This window comes from Ostrinia furnacalis, unplaced genomic scaffold (assembly GCF_004193835.3).
Source record: "Ostrinia furnacalis isolate ACB-3 unplaced genomic scaffold, ASM419383v2 OfSCF3085, whole genome shotgun sequence".
Taxonomy (NCBI): domain Eukaryota; kingdom Metazoa; phylum Arthropoda; class Insecta; order Lepidoptera; family Crambidae; genus Ostrinia; species Ostrinia furnacalis.
In genome coordinates, this window is record NW_021133324.1 from 378,391 (window position 1) to 404,831 (window position 26,441).

Genomic DNA, 26,441 nt, shown 5'->3' on the forward strand with positions numbered 1-26,441 from the left:
AGCAACTTATCAAAAAGTTATGTGAGTCATTGCAACTTGTAAATAAGAAATAGACTGTGTAAAATAAAATTACCTCATTCGTTATATCCTTAAAGGACAATGTTCGTTNAACGAAACTAATATCACTAATATTCATATATTTTTTTTATAATTTGGAATCCTTTACAATAGACAGGGTGTCCCAAAAATAGTGATTAAGTTCATTGACAAAAATAAATAAATAACTATGCACTATGCTATGAACTCTAATACATACAGTGTGAGCTTCGCAAATAATAATTATTTGTGTTCGAAAATATTTATTTTTTAAATCACTACTCTTTGGGAAACACACGCAAATTTAAAAAAAACACGTAACTTTTAAAATATAATTTATTACAGGTAAATCTTTGTATAAAATTAACACTTACTTGCTAGTATGATTTTCACCTGCCACGCACACTACGCAATGACTTCCATACACACACTTATTATTCGTTCATTTTGGTAAAATTTTATTTATTTTGATAACTGATTGTTGTATGAGATATAAACAATATGACAAGGATGAACAAGAAAATTTGCACTTATTATGAATTTCTATGTAACATTTGTACAAAATTATTTAAACTTAATTCTGTAGTTTAACAATAAAAGGCCTCAAAAATTAAATAGGTACTTTGCATATCAAAAATATTAACATACAAACATGTTTCAATTATTTACAATTATTTTTTGAGCTATAAATGGATAAATGGTTACTATTGATGCCAAGTAGACCTGTAGACCAATATTATGGCTTTTAATAAAAATGTGATGATTGATTTTGAATTGGTCCTTTCCCAGTAACAAATTAGGAAGTAATGATGAATCTCAGACTAATAGCAGCACGTATCACGTTATTTTCGACATGGTTCTCTAAAATAGTAGAAGTTTGAAAGTTTACGGATGACGGTTTTCAAAATAATTGAAATTGTTAGTATCGAGGAAAGTAAGTATAAGTACATACAAATCCCCGATAGTATATTCCTGTTTGAATGTTTTCTTTTTATTTATAAAACAATCAACTTGACCAGTTTTTTATGGTCTAATTTGAGCGCGACCAACGTTGTCCATGGTTTTTGAAGTCTTAGGATTCCATTCGTATTTCGATACCTATATCGACTACGAAAGAGAACTTCTAATGCTCTGTAATCGGTTATGATTTCGACTAATATTGTGTTATTTTCCGTCAAGATTTATATTTCTAGATGCCACGTCGATATTTTATTTGTTAGTGTTTACATGCCGTTGTAGGCGGGACCGCCACCACCCTCAGGCACCACCCAGTTGATGTTCTGAGACGGGTCTTTGATGTCGCATGTCTTACCTGTAAAAAATATTAAGTTAAATAACATTTAGGTGCGTAATCGATTCAATCTTCCGTCTTAGATTCGGTTCTGTGATTAGTCTAATCCAGGCGTCTCCAAACTACGGACCGCGACAGTAATTGAAATTCAATAAAAGCCTGTTTGTATAAGTGGGCAGAAAAATTTAAATTGTTATGGCCCTTGCAAAATACCGAAAAAAATATTATGGCCCCAAGGCTTCAAAGTTTGGAGACCCCTGGTCTAATCTATTAATATTAAACCAATCAAAATTCTCAATCTTTGCTTGAAATCAAGAAGTAGTTGATAGTTTTTGAAGTAACTAAAATTCGTGTTCATATCCAGTACATTTATGATAGGACTAGCTTTTCGCCCGCGGCTTCGCCCGCGTGGAATTTTGTCTGTCACAGAAAAACGTTATCGCGCGCGTCCCTGTTTCAAGAACCGGGATAAAAACTATTCTATGTCCTTACCCGGGACTCAAACTATCTCTATGGCAAATTTCATCAAGATCGGCTCAGTGGTTTAGGCGTGAAAGCGAGACAGACAGACAAGAGTTACTTTTGCATTTATAATATTAGTATAGATTTACGTTTTATAATCGTCAAATACTTACAATGAATGCAGTTTTGTGCGTTGATCTGCAACCTTTGACCCTCTCCCGACTCCATGGGGACAAATTCGTAAACGCCTGTTAAAAAAATGTTTCATTAGCTACATATTGCATTATAAAAAATAATATTCTAATTCGTTGTTTGGTATCCACCATAGCACTAGTTTTGGTTACATTGAGACTAGAAAATGACCCACAGAAATTATTGTGACGAATGCCATCTAATAATAGACGGGAACGGCTAATTGCTTAATTTTGTGGAACGATCAGTCATCAACATCATTTCAGCCACAGGACGTCCACTGCTAAGCATAGGCCTCAATTATTTCCATAATGACCGGTTGGTAGCGGCCTGCATCCTTCTTGACACCTTTAGGAGGTCGTCGGTCCACCTTGTGGAATGTTCAGTATTAAAGTACTGACCTGCAGGACAGAACCTGGCCTCTGGTCCGTCAAACACGGCGAGGTTCTGCTTAATTGGTACTGAGTCATCCTTCAGCGTCAAGTGTGCTGGTTGGTCCGCCTCGTGGTTTGTTCCTATACATACACACAGCTTTATTACTATCAGTTCAGTAGCATTACATGTTGAAAATTTTAAAATTATCATGGATTTTACACTCTTATGTTAATTGTTAAGTGAGTAATCCCAAATTTTTAAGTGACCTATGAAAACAAAATTCCTGTTATGTATTACCATAGGGTTCACTTAAAAATTAGGGATTGATGGTGGAAACGGGCATAAGACTCAAAGTTTGATAGCAATATTGAAGCCACTCATCATCCGAGGAACGCAGGTCCGTTGACGCTCGACTATTGTGGTCACCCACTCGTGACACAAACATTTAGCTTAATACGAGCGAGGGGCTAACAGGACTATTAGTAATTTGTGTAAAAATAAATTACTAATAGGTATTCATTAGAAAAAAATATTTTAGTCATTCAACCAGTGAAGGACTAAACCGATTTTTGCTATAACGTGATATACATAAGTCGAATGGAATCCAATGGTTACCTGTGAGCGCCACCGATGAGAGCAGATCAAAAGTAAGGACTCCGTCCGGTTTGGGGTACTCGATAGGTTTGCAGTCTTTCGCTGGCTTCAACTTGGCGTGGTCAGCGCCTAAAATGGAGACATAACTTTATGAAAGACACTCAGAAAGATGAACTCGAATAAAAATATTCAACAAAATAATATTTTAATTTTCCGATGACCCAATCATAACTTTACATTATTATTCTCTTTATTAACTTTGGTTCTTAATTTTAAATATTTTTTTACAATGTAAATTATCAAAAAAAATAAATAAAAATACATTATAAAAAAATACTTAAAAATAGTTATTCCGCTGGTAGCGGAGCAGGGCCCAAGCTACCGGTGGTCAGGGTCACAGGCTGAGGAACCTCCGGACAATGCGTGCCGTGCTGAGGATCACCGCCTTTTGTATCTTATTATTATTATTATTCTGTCTAATGGCTTCAATGGTGCGAATTTGAAGCACACTGGTTTTTTCAAAGCTAAAATTATCATCAATTGGAATGTTGACCATTGACCAACCACTAATACTGTAATTACAAGACACAACTTTTACATCAATAAAAATAATAGGCCTGAAAACTGAGTTAGTTTTCATGTTTGCAAGTTTGCAACCTCGTGATTTTACAGTCTTTTTGCCATACAAAATCTGTATTGCAAAGACAGATTTTGACAGCTTATAAAAAAGTATATTTTATCAATGAGAGCTATCGTTTTAGCGCTCACCAGTTAGCGCCACTGTAGAGTAAGGTCCTGTCACTTGCTAGTAGCGAAGACAGTGGCAGCGCAGTGACTGGTGAGCGCTAAAGTGGTAGGAGGACTATCGCAATTACACTCATCAAGATGGCGCCACTGTAGAGTAAGGTCCTGTCAATCGCCAGGGGTGCTAACTGTTAAATATAAAAACGATAGCCCTCATTGACTAGGACTCTGGATTAAACAATTGTAATTTTATTTTTTCAAAAACCACCTTACCCCCATGGCTGAAGGTCCAAGGTTCCTTGCCCTTCACGAGTGTAGAGAAGGCAGAATAGGCAACGCCACCGTATAAGCCTAGCGACGTGTGGAACGACGGCCGGCAGTTGCGTACTTCCTGTAAAAACAACGGCTTTTGTTAGCAAACGAATTACAAAAGATTGTAATACCTAACTGACGTCACTTATTTGTACAAGCCTGTGCCTTTGAACTCTAATTTCGGTATTTATTCTTAACTTTTAAATAATGCAATAGCACCGTTAAATGATTTGTAGCTTTGTCGATTTTTTTGAGATAAAAAAAGAAAAAACAGTCTTATTTAAACGAGGTTTATGAAAGAGTTCGTCTTAATATTTCAGTAAAATCTAACAGAAAGGGAAAGAAAGAAATTCAGAAAAGCAAAAACTGAAGACAGTGAACGAATGGATTAACTTTAAAAGTTCGCGTTGTAGGATAATATTATAAGGTTAAATAAGTTAATAATAGTCCTTTTTAATTTATAAAATTTATATGCACTGATGTAACAAACGAACGTACCTTCAGTTGCTTGTAAACGTAAGAACTCTTCAAGCTCTCTTCATACTGCGTGGGGACCACTCCCTTATCGTGTGTCGCCTCCCCAGAGATAATGAGATCCATAGCTGCCTCCGCGGCTAACATACCTGAAAAAATTTACAAAAATTATCATACTGAATTGTCTATTTTTTATGTGTAACCCCACCCCATAACCGACTGCTCAGGTGTCGGCTCGAGTCACCTACCCGATTATCGACTTCTCATGTAGGTATCTGCTACCTTATAATCGACCGTTTAAGTGTCGTCCCGATTCATTCCGCCCTATCATAACCGACCGCTTACGTTACGTGTTAGCGTGGTGACTCGCACCAAATCTTGTAACCGACCGCTTACGTGTCCTCTTGAGTCATTCCACCCATAACCGATCGCTCACATGTCCTCTTGAGTAATTCCACCCCTTAACCGACCGCTCACGTGTCCTTTTGAGTCATTCCACTCCATAACCGATCGCTCACATGTCCTGTTGAGTAATTCCACCCCTTAACCGATCGCTCACGTGTCCTCTTGAGTCATTCCACCCCATAACCGATCGTTCAAGTGTCCTCTTGAGTCATTCCGCCCCATAACCGACCGCTCACGTGTCCTCTTAAGTCACTCTACCGCTAACCGACCGCTCACGTGTCCTCTTGAGTCATCCCACCCCATAACCGACCACTCAAGCCACTTGTCGTGCCACTCACCGCTCTTCATGGCGTTGTGCGTGCCCTTGATGCGCGGCACGTTGAGGAAGCCGGCCGTGTCGCCCGCCAGCATGCCGCCGGGGAACACCGGGACTGGGAGGCACTGCCAGCCGCCTTCAACCAAGGCGCGCGCGCCGTACGCCACGCGGGTACCGCCTGGTTAAATAGAGACACGTTTATTATCAAACTAAATTTTTGTTGCAATATACAGGGTGACTTTTGTATCAGTATCCAAATTTTAATATAACAATCTATGAAGCGAAAGACAAAACACGTATTTTTTATTTTTGTATCGTCCAGTACAAAAATGTCAAAATAAAGCACCCAGAAACAGTCTGAAAAAACACTTACACCGTGGTCACAGCTCACTCGCTTACGCACGCACACACGTACGCGCCTGCCCGCGCCGCATTTCATTCATTGCGATACGATTTATAAGTTATCGATTTTCCCTTCATACTTTCACGGGCTTAGGACCGTCAAAATGCAAAAGATTTCAAAGTGGTAATTAGTTTTAATTAAACAGACTTACAAATTTATGGTAGAAAAATTAAATACTTACGACAATAATTACGCTATCAAAAAGAAAATAAAATCACCGAGAGCGGTAACACTACTTTTCTTGTGTACCTATTCGGGGGTATTTTTCGTTATTTTCATGTGCAATAATTGAGATTGCTTACCAAACCTACCTAACCTAACAACAAACTAACAAATTATGAGTAGTTATTTTAATAATTGCCCAAAGTGCATACCATTTTTCTCCAGACAGACTTGCACGCTTTTGTACATTGTCTTTGAGTTTATTTAAAACTACAGTGTCATTTCGCACTTCGCGTCTCGTGTAGGTACTTACCTACTTGCTCGCGGATCTCGCTTCAGTTTGCCGCTAAAATCGTTCACCGGTTTGGCACTGTTGGGTTTAGTCCTTGGTTACGAAGTCGAGGTATTCCTCTGGGCCCGGTTCAAACTCTCTCCACTTAAAATGTAGCACCGAATCATTTCATAACACTCGCGCTGCGAATACATCGTTACGTTGACCGCACGACGCCGCGACGGAACGATCGGCGCGCGCAGCGATACGCGCGTCTCGTAATGGGTTGCGCGGGCGACTGATTGAAGCGCCGCGCGCGCGGCCAGGCCGGCCGGTCGAGCGTTGCCACACGTTGCCAGCTCTCCGCTCGACCAGCTCTCCCGCAAAATGTTTACGCGCTAAGCGCGGTAACCACACTACGTGATTAATTGGTTAGGAAAAAAAATAGTTGATGTTAAAATTTGACCTACCTATTTTTTATCAAAAATGTCATCTATAAACGATACCTAATGTCAGGAAAAAATTTGGATACTGATACAAAAGTCACCCTGTAGAACGTACGCGTAATTATATTGCTGTCGCGCTCGCACACACACTGCGGCCGCCCGTCCCACAGTCGCGACAGCAATATAATTACGCGTGAGCGATAAGGATGGATAGCTTGGGGTCATTGGACGAAACTCTATGTGCTTGGTGACCGGACTTTAGATATGCCACAGTGTTGATGTGCCATCATCTAGACACAAGACAAAAACTGTCAATTTTGTATAAAAAGCAATAAAAAAATGAGAAATTAATCATAGTTTTTTATTTATTTTTAGTTATTAAGTAACTCAAGGTCTGCTAAAGGCAAAAGACCATGGAGTAAGCATTCTAGTTGTGAAAAAATGTTGACAGAAATGATAGAAAGGTATGAAATTTTGCTGGCAGCTTCATATAAAGTAGGGTAGCAGTCTGGCCCAGTGTAACCAAAGCAGAGGTGAGGTTAAACATGTTATACCGGGACATAAAAAAGCGCTTTTTCAAAGCCTACTTCCAGAAAATAAACTATAACTTTCTAGCTACTCTATCCACTAGTAGTAGGTCTATTCAGTGGGCGTATTGTGAGTTTACTTCAAACGCATTCAATATCGAGTGCGTTAAAAAAATCTATGAAGGTTTTGGTTCATGAAAGTATCCGCTAGGGGCGCTGTACAATCCGTCATCCATTTAATGCATTTTTTACACAGTCGACATCTAATACGTTTCATGTAAACTCACACTAAGCCCCCAGCAGACCTTCATGAGCGAACACTAACCTTCAAACATAGCACTGATGTACGGATGGGTCTTGAACTTCTGGAACTCCCTGAAGGGGCTGATGTAGGGGTTAGAGTAGTCCAACCCGAGCACGAAGCCTGCGGCCACTAAGGGTGCTTCGCCCTCGTCCACCTTGAGGTGGTAGATGAACGAGCCCCCGTATGTGTTCTTGTCGAGCGGCCAGCCGATGGTGTGCTCTACTAGACCGGGTTTGTGGTTCTGTAAAAATAAAAATAAATTCATTTTCTAATTAATTTACACTCAAAAAATGTAGTCCAAAGTTATAGTATTATTATAATGGGTGCGTTTGGCGGAAAAAAGCTCATGCTAGCGATAAGAAACTAACTCTCTTTGCTTTCGATTGCTAACTTCAATGGTGACGTGTTAGTTATTTTTTTAGCAGTGATAGCGCTTACCGCTTAGCGATCGCCATTTTGCTCACAAGCGCTTCCAAGCGCTTGTTTTTCCACAAACCAAACGCACCCAATAACTATCCTTATTAGGCTTCCTCAACCCATCTGGCCAATATGAGTGTAAAATACAACTACTAGGGTCATTTTCTCCTGTTAGCGTCCAAATTACGGATCACGCTTTAAAAACAATATAAAATATTGTTTTTCACCAGTGTCTAAATAAAGAAGAAAAAACAGACATGTATAGGCGACGTGGCCTTATTTTATTGAGATAAGTAAATAAAAAACTTATACAAAATGTATCTGTAAACTCGAATGTATGTACAAATCAAAGGATATGACTCACCTCAGGCTTCACTTCCCACAGTTCTTTCAGTCCGATACCGTATGATTGTGGCTCACTCTTCTCCCTCAGATTGTATTTGCTAGAAAGCATCTTTGTTAGATGTCCATGGCAACCTGTAATTATAATTATAAACTCTTGAAAAATTATTTTAAATTAAGATTACTAACATTGTTATGTACAACTTGGTCGAGTTAACTGCGCACCAGGCAGCCGTGACGTCACATCGACGCTCTGATACGGACAGGGTGAACCCGAGGATTCCAGCGAGATGCGCAATTAGCTCGATCGAGTTGCAAGTACCCCGTAGTAAGACACATTTTAATTTTTTTTTTCTATCTGCGGTCAGCCATCAGCCTTTATCAGATTGGATGAATTTGTATTAATGACAGTTTAGGTTCTGCACATCCCATGATGTGTCACCTCGTTTCCTTTACAATAACTCTTCAGATCATTGCTATTCGCTTTCTCCTGAGCCTGAATGTAGAGTTCTCAGAATTCAGAAGGGATGCAGCAAGTACATTTTCATGACGCTGAAGTCGCTGTTTGTAAGCCCTACAGGACTTATCTACAACCTCTTTGACATTTGGTATCTCCAGGTATTCATGCACTTCAGTGGACTTTGTAAACCAAGGTGCACAACTCAAAATTTTCAGCACTTTATTTTAAATATTATAATGACCAACCTTCAGTGAAAATGGTGATCTTTGAGTGGAACTCCATGCCTCGTTCAAACATGTCTTTGGGGCTGCCATCTTTAGCGATGCCCACGTCACCCGTCGCTACGCCTTTGAGCGATCCATCGTCGCGGTAAATGAGGTCGGCGCCTGCACAGCCTGGCCAGATCTGAACGGGATGAAAATGGAATGAAATCTATATCTATATCTATACTTATAATAAATCTGTAGAGAGGTCAATTCTGTACATTAAATATATTTTCAAAATAACTATCAGGGGGTGATTAGTGATCGATACTGATGCCAAAAATAGAATCAGTAAAATTTTTGTCTGTCTGTCTGTCTGTCTGTCTGTCTGTCTGTCTGTATGTTCCTTATAGAAACAAAAACTACTCGACGGATTTTAACGAAACTTGGTACAATTATTCTTCATACTCCTGGGCAGGTTATAGGATACTTAGGAATTCCCACGGGAATGGGAATTAGCGGGAAAATCGTTTTGTATGAAAAATCTGAACCGCTTAAGTTAGACGCTTGAAATTCGGCATGCAGGTACCTTAGTAAACTTAAAGCTTAGTTACAACAGGATATTGCAAAATTCCCACGGGAACGGGAGTTAGCGGGAATAAACATTTGTATAAAACATCTAAACCGCTTAAGTTAGACGCTTGAAATTTGGCATGCAGGTACCTTAGTAAACTTAAAGCTTAGTTACAACAGGATATTGCAAAATTGCCACGAGAACGGGAGTTAGCGGAAAAAAACATTTGTATGAAAAAATATAAACCGCGTAAGATAGATGAAGGGGGTAAAACGGGATCCACGCGTACGAAGTCGCGGGCGGCCGCTAGTATTATAATAAATTCTTACAACAATTATCCACTTATTTGACAGTATTACACAAACATACAATGCGTACAAATAATTGATTTAATAACTCTGTTAGTGAGGGTTTCCTAACACAAACAAGTAGAAGTAACTTGCAAAATCATGTTTTACAAGCATTTTCCGTGAATTTTGTGTAGGTTTTTATGTATTACTAGCGCCGCCCGCGGCTTCGCCCGCGTGAAAAAAGGGCTGTTTTAGGGTTTTCCCGGAAATGATTCGAATGTTTCTCACCGTAAAAACCATCCTTGGAATTCAAGACTTCAACGAACATTTACAAAATAGAATTGGTAAAATTCGTTCAGGCATTGTTGAGTTATATTATAGATTATAATATAATAATAAAATACATATAATAATATTTATTATTACCTCAGCACCAGCAGCTTCAGCCTGCTCAGACATCCAGCGCACCAGATGACCTAATCTTACTACGTAGTTGCCATGATTCCACATCGGGAGACCTGAAATGAGTGAAAACTTTGTAAAACAGTGGGTATAAATAAATAAAGCTACCATATTGTAAACCTTACGGTGTACTCTTAAGGTAAATTAGAATTCTTAGGCAGAGTTGTACCATCTTACTGTAAAAAATCTGTCAAGCTCCATACAAAAACCACCGGTTATTGTTAGTTACGTAAGTTGGTGCAACTCAACATTAAACTGCTGTTAGTAACACTATGTATTAACTATTTCTTTGCCTTACCTGGGAATACAGGAATAGGTATCCTTCCGGTCTTAGTCAGTAGACCGAACTTGTCCGCAGTGACTTCTGTGTTCATTGGTGCCCCCTTCTCTTTCCAGTCGGGAATGAGCTCATTAAGGGCTATGGGGTCAACACAAGCCCCTGAGAGTATGTGACCACCGGCTTCTGCTGCTTTCTCTAGCAGAGTTACCCGAACTTCCTGCAAAACATATCTTTGATCAACAGATATGCATGAACTTAAAATGCTTTTTTATTTTAAAATCAAAGTGGGTTTATAAAAATTAAACACTAATCTTTTACATCTAATTCATTCTGTTTAATAGCTCTTCTAACATTAAAACTTAGTAGCTTTTTCCCAAAAATGCTGATTAATTTTTATTATCAACTTCTCCATGCTGACATTAATGTATGTTTAACACCCGTATTCACAAACATTACTCTGAGGTCTCACAATACGTGTGGATGCACAGGGTGACGACACACAAACCAATCACAGAGCTCTGTTCAATGCTGTGTAATTCATTTAAGCAAGCATCGTTTGTGAATACGGGTGAATGTCTCTCAAACTTACAGCTCCCTTTTCTTCTGCAATCTGCCGAGCCCTGATAGCTGCAGCCATGCCTGCCGGGCCTCCTCCGATGATGAGGATGTCCGTCTCCTCTGCTATACGCTCCATATTTACCTCTGAATGTCAGGAAATATATTATTCTTCCATGTTACGAGACACAATATTGTGCGTTTTACTACCATTTCTTTAACTTAGCTTGGTTTTAATAGAATGTGAAAAGTATTCTTAATATTATTTTGATCTAAGTATGAAAAAGTTGATATTTTATAGCAATAAACGACATCTCAATTATTTGAAGATTTATCCCAAGGCCAAGGTTACATTGATACATAAGATAATATTGAAAACGTTGCTACGCCAAAGAAGGCGTGATTTGTTTGAATAAAACAAAGATAAGTATCACAAATTAAGTGATAACGTTGTTAGTAATACGAAGGCTATCATAATTACCTTTCCATCTTGGATCCTTATCCCTGGGGTGTATCGTATAGTGTGTTGTTATTTTAGGATAATCAGAGTACAGTCTTCGAGCAGCATTTGTTAGCCTCCCCACTGAAAACAACAAAGTTAACACTTTTTTAAATCAAAACAAATGACTGTGAAGTTTGAACTTTGAACTCTTAACATTTACTGGATATTGCATAACCTGAGGCAATGTACACTCATATATTTTTATTTCACTTTTATATAATAGTTTAATCACTGAAACTGAGAAATGAATGGAAAAAATTAAACTTTTCCAGGTTAAAATTTACAAACAGCTGATGTGTAACGTCACGGAAAGTTAACTAAAAAGTTTATTTTTCACGGTTTTTCACAAATTATTAATGCACATATACTTATTTATGTACTTTGAGAGCATATTTGTAAAAACTTTAGTTTGTTTATCAATTAAAAACAATTATTTTACCCTGACGAGCCGAACTAACAAGTGCCACCGCCATTATTTTTTTGACAACTAACTACTAAACAGAAACACGTTCCATTCCTTTCCTTCCATTTGAGTTTTCCACGCACAACAATTTATTTCATTATTTAATTGTAACTTAATAAAACGTGGTAAAAAAGAGACAAAAGTAGGTAAACCTAAAATAAATCACAATAAAATAAAAAAATACACTAGGTAGGACAATTATTTACAGAAGTGGTTATTATTAAATAATCAGTGCGTACAACGGAACGTTGTTAAAAGCACGTTGTCGGCCACAGCCATTAGCGCGAAAAATGAAATGCCTCGCCTCATGCAAATTATTTTATTATGGAAAACTAATTTCAGTAGTTTCTTAGAGTTAAATTTATAAAGTCGGGTGTGAAGAAAACAGGAAAAATAGGTCTGCATGGATAAACCAATAAGCCCTTATTAGTAAAAAGACTGATGGAATATGGAATGAATGAAATGAAAAGGTGAGCAAACTAAATTCTACATTTTACTTATTCACATTCTTGGTGTATATTACATGAATTTATTATTTGAAGCTTAAAACGCATGATAGTAACGTCCATTAAAATACAGTTGTTTTGTGACTGTACACATTTATTTAAAAAAGAAGCTTACAATAGTATTACAGGTAAAAGTTACATAAAGTAGTTAAATGCTACATTTTTCTGCATTTATTTCACGGGTTTCATCTGCCACAGCCCGTCGTTGAGGTAATGACAGTTTTCTATGCCGACGCCCTTGTTCACCTTTGCACTGTAAAAATAAACAAAAGTAAGGAAACATGCGCAAGTACCATTGTATTGTTAATTTCATGTTATCGGAAACACCTACGTAATACTTTTTATGTGTTTAGAAAAACATATTTTAAGCTCATTGGCTTTTGGGTATTCAGCGAGATTTCCGTAATCGTCATCAAAAATACTTAAATTTGTGTAGCTTTCCTTGCACAGACGTCTATTTAAAAAAAAATATGCGCAAACCTACATCTTACTAGATTCACTACTACAACAAAAAATAAGGAGACATGTAAAGTGCCCCATAGGGGCTACCTTTTTACTTATTTACTATATTTTAACGTTCATAAGTGCCACTTGTGGTCTAAATTGAATAAAATATTTTTGATTTTGAACACTTATTGGCCTACAGACAGGCAAGTTGTTGCATGAGACATCCTAATGCAACTGTTTTTTTTTTTTGGTATGTAAATACTTCAAGGATTCAAGCAAGTGTACTACGCATACTTTACGCTACTACGCATATTTTTTTGCAAATTCGTCCCTATTACAACTACATAAGTTACCAGCTTTCAGTTTGCCTTCATTACGTACATATCATTAGTGGACAAAGAAGTCATTCCGACGGCCAGCGCGTGTTCCTTCCCCTCAGCCATGACAGCGACCACCTGCCCCTTGTCCACCGTAGACATCCTCGCTCCAGGCGAGGTGAGGCCGGGACACATGATGTTGGCGCCACTGAGGACGAACCTGATGGCACCCTTGTCCACTTGCTGCATTGGCAGGAAGAAGGGGTCTGGAATAAAAAGTTTATAAAAAATTGACGTTTGACGATTTTTGCACAGTACAAACATTAGTGTGCATGAACATATGTATTTGTTTGTATTGGACTGGGTGTTTTCTATGTATAATAAGTATGTATTTACAAAAAAAAGTATTTAAGTATGTTTATATCCGTTGTCTAGTACCCATAGTACAAGCTTTGCTTAGTTTGGGACTAGAAGCGCAATGTAAAATGTCCAAGGATATTTATTTATTATTTATTTTTGAAAGATAAAAGCGATTAAAGTTCATTTTGAGCCACCAAACAGATCACTTTGTGGGTCAATTATTTTTATACTAAGTACCTACTAACACATGCCTATCAAATTCTCCTAAGCTAGAAATGGTATTCTGCTTGTTACATATTAAAAGTGAGTTCGCCATCACCACAATAGTTTAGTGGTCGACGACGAGAATCGAAGTTGATCGAAGAACTAGCGTCCCTAGAATTTCGAATTGGTCGATGTCGACACCGTTGGGCTAATTTAAATAATTATAATGCGTGAGAAATGAAAGGCTCTCCCAAGCAAAGTTGAAAAGCCCAATCTTCGAGTTTCTACCTAATAACTAATTGCGCCTTCCTAATTTACTTACAAAACAATTGGCCTTAGTCCGCTCCATTATAATTACGAAAAATAATTTCTCCTTACATTTATGAAGAAGCCTGAGTGTCGGCATCCAAGGTCCTTCGCGTTGACGGAAGAACAACAGCTCCCCAGCGCTGTTTACCATGATCTCGATGTGGTCATGGCTGGAAAGAACATCATACAAGAATTAGAAAAAACTGTAAAGGTAGGACCCCTTTTTCAGCCAAGAAGGAGATTTTATGAGTATTGGTCCAGTTTTAATCAATGAAAACATTTTTTTAATGGGGACTCGCATTGGTATTGGCTGTGGCATTGGTAAAGACATTGTTGGATTATTTCCAATGGATCGATTGCTACCTATAGTAGATTATACTGGATCAATAGAGTTGCCATAATATGTATGTTAAATAATGGATCTTATAAAGACAGTGATGATTATATCACAGCTTCAAATAGAGTTTCATAGCTAAGTATGTTCAAATAAATAAAATCACACTTTTACTAATAAGCTATTATCACGGTAATATTATCTAACTATTGTGTAGTAGTAGCTAATTAACACTAATACTGTTTCAAGTTCTGAAATGTAAGTGGGGTCATGACGTAAGACAATGACCTTGCCTTATAGTACGAGAGCCCACGACCAAAACCATGTCTCATAGCAATACGGCAAAAACCCTATAAAATCGTTAGATTGTATGATTCTGAACCCGACTAGGTGTGTAGTAACGGTCGAAAGTGTAGCAACTGCGTGGGAGGCCATTTCTGCTGTGTCAAAAAAAAAAGACAGTCGGTATTATAGCAATACGTCTGATAGTGAAAATGTACATAGATTTTATAATTGTATTACGAAAAAGTTTGTTTTCAGACATTTTGCGCGTAGCATATAGCCTGTGCGCATTTTTGAAAATGTCAACAAATTTAGCCGACCTGTATCATAGCAATACGGATAAATTTTTTTTTCACCTTTTCGTATTGCTGCCATGATTACCAAAAACCTGTTTTCAGACACTTTAAGTGTATCAAAAAGTTGTATGATAGAGAAGGTGCTACACTTAAGGAGCCATTCATAAAGTACGTCACACGAATTTCATGATTTTTTGACCCCCCCTCCGTCCATGTCACAGGTGGTCACATTTCTGAGACCCCCCCTCCCTAGTGTGACGTCACATGTTTTGCAATTTCACATCGAAAAATTATTAAATTAACAGCAGTTCCGAAATTAGTTTTATTTTAATTTAAATTAAGTACTTTTTTTTAATGAAATCAACATTATATCAAATATTTGAAACAATTGAAATGTGATGTCACAAAACTTAGGACCCCTCCCACCCCTTGTCACACCATGTCACACTTTGTCAACCCCCTCCCCCCCTCTTTACGTGTGACGTACTTTATGGATGACCTATATGACACTCATCTCTTGACAATATTATAGCAAGTAAAGCCTAAAACCAATGTTTTTCATTAATAATTTAAAATAAGAATACAATTTACGAGTTTATTTTAAGTATTTATTATTAAATTTAAAAAATTACACTTCTAATATNAACTACAGTCTGCAAATCAGACATATTGCTATGATGCAGTTCGGTAAAATTCTTTGACAATTTTGAAAATTCGGTCAGATCAAACGCTACGCGGAAAATGTCTGATATTGGTATTTTCGAGTTCAGTATAATCGTATCTATCGATTTGATGCGGTTTTGGCCGTATTGCTATGAGACAAAAATTTTGGTCGTGGGCTCTCGTACTATTATCTACCTTCTATTATTTACCTAAGTAGTTACTTCTATTATTTACTTTATAATCTCTCAGTATAGATATAGCTACAGTTACCTATTAGACTACCTAATTAACATAGTTTATCTGACAATTGCTTACAGGCTATCAGGAAAATTGCCAGCGGGCCAGCAATAGGTGAAACAGGTCAGAAGTTATCAACATTAGCGCAGTAACTAAGTCCTACTTATTTAGGTATTTTGTGGTAATAGTATCTGAATAAAGGCTTTATTCCTACCCACCATTTAACAATCCTAAAAGTGTCCTTCTTGGGCAGAACCTGGTCGATGTAGTTCTCCAAGTGAGGGTACAGTTCCAGCAGGCGAGTCCGGATTCCTTTCTGCACCGACGACTTGAGCTGCTGAACGCCCGATATGCTCTCCTTCTCGTCGAATCTAGAAATGAGAGGAATATATGTTAATAAAACGTTTACGAATAAAAACTAGCATGAAAAGTGAAAGAGGATGCGCGGGCACGGAGACGATTCAGACGGTAAGAAGGCCACTGACTGGCTGACTGCAACATTTCTGTAAAGAAAGTTTCTTTTCCAAAACGCCTCAATAGATCAGTGCTCAAGATTGCAGCGCAGTAATCAAGATTAACCCATAAGCAAATTAAGTAGGTAATTAATTGCTTAGGGCATCACGCGTCTTGGGAGTTGGAGGACTTGGAGGGCACCACAAAAAGAACAAAATAAAACAATTTGGCTATAAAAGTCGCATTTCTATACACAATTTTTCTATTTTTCACTAACGACCGATACCAGCATAATATAGGCACATAGGTGTGGATTGCTTAGGGCATCAAGTAGTCTTAATCCGGCACTGCAAAAGATATCAGGTTATAAAGACTGTTCACCACAAGCAAACAGGGTTATTTTTATGCCCTAATATAAGGTTTACCCATAACTAGATAGACTAGATTACTAAAGAAACTAAAATTGCCTACCTAAGCTATAGGATAGGCAATAGTAACAGAGTGCACCGACCCCTTATGGAAGCGGCTTAGAAAGCGCTATTGCAGTGTATGTGTGGCCACCGACCTACTAACCAAATTGCAATAACAGGTACTCTTGATTACTAGGTAGGTATTTCCTACCTTATCGAACTTCGACGAATCCAGACCCATACCCATTACTCAGATACAATTTCGCTTAGTAATCGATTCGATAAATACAAGATTGATTACGGGACAATGCCGTGCCAGAATATTCCTTTCCCAACGGACGAGATGAATCGCCACATTTCTTTCAAAAGCCTATATTCAGCACCAATGTCTATAAATCTTCAACCCAATTTCTGTTTTTATTTCTATTCCGTCAGAAACGATCAATCTATCCCCAAGATTCTTGGCCTATCGGCTTATCGGCCAGCAGCCTTCCAGAAACAAGACAAATGAATATTATTGCATTTTAATAATTCGGTCAACAAAACTTCGACTTTTTATCGCCAGTGATCTTTGTAGCAAAATCGAGACAACTAGCCTACCTAAGTGCTTAAGGTCTTAGAGGACCCGCAATGTGGATTTACAGATCGTAGACACCCTGTAAGAGTATCTAGGGTGGATTAGCTTTGGCTTAACGCTCCGGAGTGGTGTAATATTTTCTCTTGAATAGCAGCAAAATGTTCCATCTTGTAATATTGCGATGCCCCTGCACTACTAGGCCAGCGTATGACCTACTAACGAAACTGCGGTAAAGGCGCGCACGGACCACGCGACACGACTTGAATGGATACATGAATATTGCACCAATACTATTGCATTGTGCATAAAAATTGGCTAGTTTTCTGAGAGTCATGGATACGTAGACACTAGAATATTTAGTAGTAATGTAGACTAACTACCAATTTCATTTTGTTTTGAGCTGGAGTTGCAGTTACTAAACAGGTTTTATTAGAATTCCTACCTAGAACTTTCTAGATTGCTTATAAAACGCTACATAAAGTCTACTAAACAGACAACGCCTTCTTCTTATTACACACTCACTGATGCGAAGCGTATCCAGTTTTTGTAACGATTTCTTGCTTATCATTAGACCTAACAAAGAAAAACCGTAAGTATTCAACTTGAGTCACGAGATAAGAGTCTTTCTTTATCATTCCAATCGCATTTGATCATTAAAATTGATCAAAGATATTTGTGATGAATTACCTTTTAATGTAAAAGCGATCCTCGTTGTAAAACATACTTACCTAACTGAAAATTGGTATTACAGTGCTAAATATTTTATAAGAGACTAACATGTAGAGCAAAATACAGTCTACGTCCACTAGACTAGAATTTAATGACGCGACTTTATGTGGCTGTAGGTAGTAAGTAACAAAAGAAAGTTGTAAAATTTTTAGTGGAGGACGATTGGATAGAACGGGCCTCAAACTTGAGCGATTAAGGTCAAACTCGTGAGCAGACGATGTTATTCAAAGCTTATTGCCACTGCTGTCAGTCTTGTAATTTATTCTTTTAGAAGAGATGATACGAATGTCTTCAAAAACGGAGTCTTCGCTAGGAATTCAAAAACGTAGAGCATTCCACTTGACACAATAGAGTGGTGGAGTTTATAGTTTCCAGGACCTGTCCATCCCTACAACCACATGAGTACTTAGGTACAGAAACTACCTACAACCTCGTGCGTGATCATAATTATGCTTGAATGAGTGCATCGCCTAACTAAAATGAACTAGTTTTGCACCGAATGCACTCGTATTCGCGGGATGATGACACAGGGCGGGATCTCTAATCATCGTAATAACATCCTGTGTAGGTCAGGGGGGACACCAAGGAATCACTTCAAAAACAATCAATCATTCGTTTATAAACAACACTAATATCCTCTCAACTAAAATCCTCTCGTTTCAAGATCTGCAACTCCCGCGCACTAAGAACTCAGTTTACAGCGCACTAAACTTAATAGCATGTACCTACACCTACTTATTCTGAGTTATAGGTAGTTACCTAGTTTGCCAATGAAGGTTTCATAGCCGGAGAGGGAACGATAAAACTGTCCGTAAAAATAAAGGTTGATCAGAAAAACAGGAGTTCGAAGCTGAATCCTCTCGGTGCCAAAAAAATATTTAAACCCGAAACCTTTCCCAAATAAAACTGAATACCTGAGACTCTATTTAACGTTCCATTGGGATTAGGACAATGGTAAGCGCTTTCACCAAATATTAATATTATTGTTATCGATATGACAAACATTGATTCGCCTTTTTGACGTCAAAGGAAGGACTGTTAGCTGAAAAATATATTTTTTACATGAAGGACGTATCAAGTCAACGACAAACTCTTTGTGACGTATTAAATTAAACAAAAGCTGTTAACTAATATTGTTTTACTACCTATGGTATATCCACGTCAAGGTGTTATTTTGTATTCTAAAACATAGGTAGGTAGGGTACAACTTACCTACTACACTTTAGCCTCATGAAACCCCCTTAAAACTGAGAAGTGTTTCTTATCTATTTCCTTTTAAACATTATCATCAACTTTATCCGAAAAATAAAACAATATGAGTATCCATGTTAACTAGAGATAAATGGTGGGTAGGTTGATAAATTTAAAATATTAATGTCACGTGCCATGTATGTGCACTGTGATACTGGCATGTAATAAGTATCATACTGACTCGTCACCTAACCTTTGATCTTGGAAGGTCCTTGCCTCATAGATAATATGAGTAATGGAAGATATCTTTCAATTAACAATAATTGGTTATTACCTACTTTTACGAGTCTTTCAGAAAGCGACGCAATTATTGCAAGATACCTATTGAAAGTTGTGACACATACGTTTTAGTTAGGTACATAAGGAGAGTCAATTGCTAACTCTAATTAAGTGAATAGTGCCGAAATAGATGATGCTTTGTTTTCCCAAGAATTCCCAAATGCATTCTGCGGATGGCCTATTTTCCTGAAAGTGCCAGCAAAACTTGTTTAGGCCAGGCTCAAGTGCTCAACCAAGCAACGATTCTGAATTAACATCATTTAAAATTAATTAAACTAATCGCAAAGATTGTATCAGCCCTCGACAACGCTAAAGTAACTTTGTTTCAGGGTAAGATTCAAAGTTTACGAAGGGAAAAGTGCTTGTTTGACTTACTAATCACTTAGACGATAAATAAATGTAGTCTGAAAGAATCCCAAAGTTTCCACTTGGTAGAGTCGGTTAACGAGGAATTTGATCCCTATGGTGAAGATTAGAAACTAAAACAAGAGCTAAAATATTAAGTAAAAGTAACTATTTACTTACCCGAATTTTTAAGAACGAATGAAGCGTTACAAAGTGTGATACGAAATTTCAGACAGTGATTGACTGAATATAACTCGTATTGTCAAATTAATTTAATAAAAGTTTTAAAATACAGGCGGTTCACAAAGTGGACCGGTTAGCAAGTCTGAGTAGAAATTCACCAAACCATCTCATTGAAATGCAATTAGTGCAAATCCATTTCTATAATAAGTACCTAACTCGGTTCAGAATCGACCTATTTGTGCAGCGTAGGAGGAACTTTGAACCCTCTTTGCTCAGCACTCAGCAGTTCGGATCCTTGCAAAGTAATCAGGGTTGATCTATGTGGAGAATGGTATTGACCGGGGATGACGTCACTATGGCAGCGCTGAACCTCTGACGTCACGTTTCGCATAGCTTTAAAATAGATTAGCGAAATTCAGTTTCCTGCATGTGGGCCAATTTCATGTAGGTACTTACCTACTTAATCCACAATAAGATTGACCCGAATCACACTTTCTTGATGCTAATTTTACTGTCGATGATGAGATCCAAGATGGAGACATAGATCTAATCGGTAAATACCTGGTTATTATGGCACTCAGATGCTTTAGACGTAACCTAATATCTATTGTCTTCAATTGGCAAGTAACAAGTTCCTAATTGAATTCTAGAGTAATAATTAGATCCATTTGTTAAGTGCGCTTGCGGGATGCATTGTTTCACTGCAGAAAACAATATTAACTAAGCTACGAAGATATAGGAGGAAGTGCTTAATGAAAAACCACTAGCAAATGGTCGGTCCCGGCTTCGAAGTTCGAGAAATCTCTATCTGCCTGGTAGGTACCTCCTACTTAACTAATACTGCTAATACTAGCTAGCTTTAGAAACAGAATTTTTACACATGAATGTTTTAATTTATTCTATCCCTGAAAATTAATAAACGTCGATATTCTACTACACTCACTTAACGCATGTGCACGGTAGACTACCGTCGGTAGTGTACCTACATCCAAGATTTTCCACAAAAATATGCACCTATAAAAGTAGGTAATCTGAGTCCATCGTGTAATGGAATCCGTATTATTTTAAAGTTGGTTTTCATTGCTGAAAATATTCGGTCTTAACATAATTAATACATTCACTCATTCATTTTCATATTCATGTCATTGAGGGCAACGGCTTCGTAATAAATCGTCTAGCTACGAAATAGTTTAATCAAATGCGCGCGGCACACTTATAGTTCCCAATAAAATCGAACTTTGAACCGTAATAATGCATACTGCTTAGACATAGAAATAGGCAAAGACAGTCATCTAAAAATATACAAGTACCCTGGCAGTAGGCGGGAGTAGCGTAATGCGTTCAATGTCATTCACAATCGGTAACAGACACGTGTGTTAACAGTCACGTGTTTCAGCATAATACGTATAACCGACTTATCGTATTTGTCTGACGTACATCGACGCTGTACTTGGTAATGACTGGTAAACAAACAGTTGGAACGCTTCGACGAGTGGAAAACTACGCGGGGGCAAACGCCGCGACTGAAAGAGTTTCGATATCGGCCAAAAATGTGACTGGCAGAGTTGATTTGTTAATTTTAGATGAAGAAACATTGTCAAAGTGGTCAAAGCTTAACAAAGTAGGTAGTTACCCTAAAAAGAAGAAGTAGGTAGTTACCCTTCTTTACAAAAAGGAACCTAAAATACAGTAAACGAGGTCAAATTGATAAATTAGATATTTGAGGAAAGCAGCTAAATTCATGTTCAGAGTTAATAACATATTTCGCGTTATACCTACCTATCAATGACTTCCACGTCATACCAGGATAAACACAAAATGATTATTTTGTTAATAGGTAGGTAGTACAAGTAAGTTAAATATAACATCAGTGTTTACATTGCAAAACAATACTTATATCATCATTATCATCATCATCTCTAACAACCTGGCTTCAATATTTGGCTGTTTAGTTGACTCATAATTCAAAAAGAGTTGAATCTTATCAACAACAACAATGCTATAAATAATTATTTTATTATAGGTAATATGACAAAGTTAAGACCAGATAAGATGTTATTATTCTATGTTACACGTATGTCTCAGAATTCAGAACACAAAACTTTCATATATAATAGTCATGAATGAGTAGGTTACCTAAGTATAAATAATATTTTTGCTAATGAATTAATTTGTGCCTATACTTATAGTATAGGTAACTACTTTGTCAACAATTAAATTGGTAAATTGAGCATAATTCCCATAATTTACGAACGTTCATGAAATCAGAAATTTAATTAACCGTAAAATGTTCCCTTTTGGAAAATGAATAATGTAAGCGAGATCATAATCATGACTTATTTTCCACTGTTTATGAACAAAAATATACTAAAAATATTTCGTAACATAAACGACTTGTCGCAAGAAGGTAATAAATGCACTTGCGTCGTAAAATATAATAAGATTTCTATTTTAGGTAAATATTATTGTTAAATTTTACACGTTACAAAGTTTTAACAATGTCAAGTATTTGATGACAAAGGCATCTACTTAGCTAGCCGGGTTTTTTTCATAGAAAGTACTTTACAACTAATTAAAAAATTATATAAAAGTCCAGATATAAAAGAAAAACCACGTTAACTATTACTTTGTTCACAATAACCGTTTATTATTAAACAAAAGTGGGAAACGTAACACGTGCTTTCACTGTAGTTTAGGTAAACAAGTTTTGTATGCTGACATACAAAATAATTACTGAGTTGAATAACAAAAGATTTCATAACAAGTTAGTATGATTAGCTAAATAGCTACACACGCACGAGAGCTGCAAAAAAAGGACATTTAGAACTAGAAACTAATGATAATATATATGTTACGGTTAATGTGATAAATTGAAAATTATTAATAATAACCGGTTATTATGAATAATTCCCGACAGTCGCGGTGAAAGTGATAAATTAATCACATTTAACAGTGATTATTTAATAATTCAACCTTAGTACTAACAAATTTCATAAAAGAGAACAACATCTTGTGTACGTGCTCGTGTACAGCCAAACTTTTGAACGTTTTGATATCATATATTAATATAATTTGGCATAATGAGTTTGGAATGTTTTTTGCATAATATTACTTTTCCATGATTCCTATAACATAATGTTTTGATTTAAAGTGAAAAATAGGTTAAGGTGCGGCGGGGGGGGGCCCTTGGGCCACCCCTAAGCCGCCTATTTAGTTTTATACATACATAAATGACCTCATATTAATCACATTTACCAAATCATGCGGTAATTATTCATAATAACCGGCGATTATTCATAATTTTCACATTTATCACTTTGACCGTAACATATATAAAGAAAACATCGTTCTAAATGGTACGGGACTATTCCCACCTCTCGTTCCCACCACTGCAACTCCTGTGTAGCCAGGATCTACAGCTTGACCGCCATAAAAACCCAAACAATGAAGGTCAAGTTTGTCCCGGGGGAAAGTTAAACTGTCATTGAACCCGCAACGAAATTAATTAAAAGAATATAGGAGGACTTCGAAATTAAGGTTCGACTCCATTGCAAAGCGGATGACAGGTGACAAACAAACAAAGGTTCTAAATGGTAGCGATCTCGAAGGCTCTTCGAATCGAACCTTCGTTTGATTTCTAGGTAGGGCTCGCACAATAAAGATATCAATTCGATGTGGTCTCCCGCTCCCAGTTAGATTAGGGCATTACAGGGGCTAAATAAACTAGATTGTCTGATCAGAAATAAGATACGGTGCTTTGAGACGCATGTGCCTTTAGTGTGTTTATTTCCAGAGACAAGGGTAAAAACTTATGGCAATCTAGTAAATGTATAAAGAAAAAAAGCACAAATGAATTGATACGTTACTACATTGGCCAGTTACTTTTTTAGAGAATATGTTAAACTACAAATTGTCGTAGTCATGCCATACAAACATGTCATGCCTACATACATTTTAATGTTTCTATCTAACATCAACTTGGCCTATTATTAACTTTGACTTTCTACTTTCAACAAAGGTTATCTACTCCATCTCGTCAGCTATAACATTAACCATGGTATTTTGTGGAAAATCTTATAATTTCCCAACAAATAAATATACTTGGCGCGATGACGCGACAGAAACGTGACCCTGAAACGAGGGAATCGATCTGTTTGGGTATCCACCCATCTGTTCCAGACTTGCGAAGGAACATTCAGCCTTGGGGTACCGTCTTATGGTCTATAATAATCTAGCCGGTATTTCTTTATGAGAAAATGTCGTAAAAGCTATTCTAATACACACCGTGGATAGAAGAAATGTTACTCAAATGGTAGGTAGATATTATACTATCTAGATAGGTATCACAGTTGATAGCATTTTAATTAAAGTAGTAGGACCTAATTTTGACAAAATGAACTTCGAACACGATTTTCTGATGCAATAGACTTTAGCAATTCTTTTTACTACAATTTCTAACACTTTTATTTTCGAGCACGTTGTAAAATTGTGCCTGTAAAAAAACAGTAATTTACAAACTTCTGCATTTCTGTTCTGCACCCAATAATTAATGATTAAACGAACTTAAAAAGTGAAGTTCTATCATAATTATTATGCGAGGGCTTTGTCCGAAGAGATTAGAAATAAGAACTATGCAGTATCACGTACGGTGATGCCAGTTTACGCACTGTTAGTTGAGGATATTTTTTTTTTATTTTTTTTTTTTTGTGGGTATCTCACTTTACATCTTATTTGACATTGGTATCCGTCGTCAGTTAGTTTGGAGTAGTAATTTGTATTTTTTATCATTTCACTAATATGGGGGTTTGTGTTTTTAATAATATACATATATGATTGTTAAAGACGGGTGGGAGGGTTTCTAATCTCTTCGGACAAAGCCCTCGCATAATTATGATAGAACTTCACTTTTTAAGTTCGTTTAATCATTAATTATGCTCGTGCTTTGTCCTCGAGATTAGAAATAAGAACTATGTAGATTTTGAGAGAACTGATGTGAAATGATAATAAAAACAAAGCTGTTTATTACTTTGCAAAAATAATAAATCATTAGTAAGAATACAATGCTTGTTTTATAATTACTATTAAGTGTGACATAACTGTCATGATTATAATGATTTTTCTAGTTTCGCATCATTGCCACAATTATTTTTATTTGTGTTAAGTGGGGGGAAACTGCACGCCACCTATGCGGTGTACAAAACTGAATTTCATTCTGAGAAACTGAGAATTTTGAAGATCCTAAGTAAATACTTTAAGGCCAAGAAAGGTCAATGTTTGGAATCTTTGCAGATTAATTCTTATATTATGTTTTTAATATTAGATAATATTAATAAAATAAAATAGATGTTGGACCATGGGTCCCCAGAAGTTTCCCCATAACACGCCGCCCCCCATCCCGTAGTTGAGACATCGGAGTACTATATTTCATGACACTTTTAATATAAGTTTATGAATAGCCTGATATAATTTATATACATATTTCATAGCGGAAATGCATTTGCCTAGTATGGGTACGAGTTATACGAACAAATTATACAGTAACCTCTTGGTAAATCGGCTCGACAGGGATGCCTATCTATGAAAATTGTAACTTTTATTATGTTTTTTCTTTGTTTCTTTGTAGAACGCAACTGTTTGATTACTAATTTAATAGACTGACCGCATCAAGCATTGCAAACAAACCTCAGTGGTTTATGCCAATGCATTTAATTGTAATATGCTTAAGAACTTCCTTTGTAAAATGATAATAAATGAAAAAAAAAAAAAAAAAAAATTGCAATTTTTCTATGTCCGAATATAATCACGTATTATGTGATTTATACTGACATTTATTATTGGTTGTGAGATTGAAATCACATAACTCTATCCTAGTACAACAGAGTCACTTATTACTAGTGACCACTGATGGTAAAAATTTAAAAGCCAACCGACATATTTTACGAGATTCAACTGTTGCGGTTCTGAGCTGGATGCGGCTGGTGCGCTCACGAGCATGACACGTGATGACTGTTATGAAAGTCAGGAGGTCAAATCCTCTGTTTTCATCGGTTGTCTGCCTTTCGGGGAAGTCCCTTCAAGGTTAAATTCGTATAAGAAAGGACTTTTTGGTGGCTGCTGATTTGATTTTGGGATTAAATTCCAGATCAGCCCCAAACTTTGAAGTTCGCTAGGCAGTTTTTCGTGTTTTGGAAAGTTTTTATCAAAAGACATGGCGTCAATCTTCGGTGTTTGTAATAAATAAATAAATAGATGAGTCTTTTAACAATTTCACACAGCGCCAGCTGGCCCCAAAGTAGGTAATAATTGATCTTATCTTTAATGAGTCTAAGTAGAATTACGTTTTTTCTGATAAGGAATTCTTAGTAGACAGTCGAGAAAATGCGATTGGCATCGATAA

At 36.9% G+C, this 26,441-nt stretch overlaps 1 protein-coding gene across 1 annotated transcript; it reads right to left on the bottom strand.

The window, feature by feature from the left end:
• Window positions 1–354: 354 nt before the first annotated feature.
• Etf-QO (electron transfer flavoprotein-ubiquinone oxidoreductase) lies at window positions 355–11,884 on the bottom strand. Its single transcript, XM_028310742.1, has 15 exons — window positions 11,839–11,884; window positions 11,379–11,480; window positions 10,932–11,044; window positions 10,361–10,559; window positions 10,027–10,118; window positions 8,779–8,938; window positions 8,096–8,208; window positions 7,336–7,555; window positions 5,224–5,379; window positions 4,505–4,629; window positions 3,968–4,085; window positions 2,972–3,079; window positions 2,383–2,496; window positions 1,963–2,037; window positions 355–1,348 (listed from the first exon to the last, which is right to left on the bottom strand). Exons 1-15 carry the CDS (start codon window positions 11,870–11,872, stop codon window positions 1,260–1,262), a joined length of 1,818 nt encoding a protein of 605 aa, XP_028166543.1. The 5' UTR covers window positions 11,873–11,884; the 3' UTR covers window positions 355–1,259.
• Window positions 11,885–26,441: the final 14,557 nt, after the last annotated feature.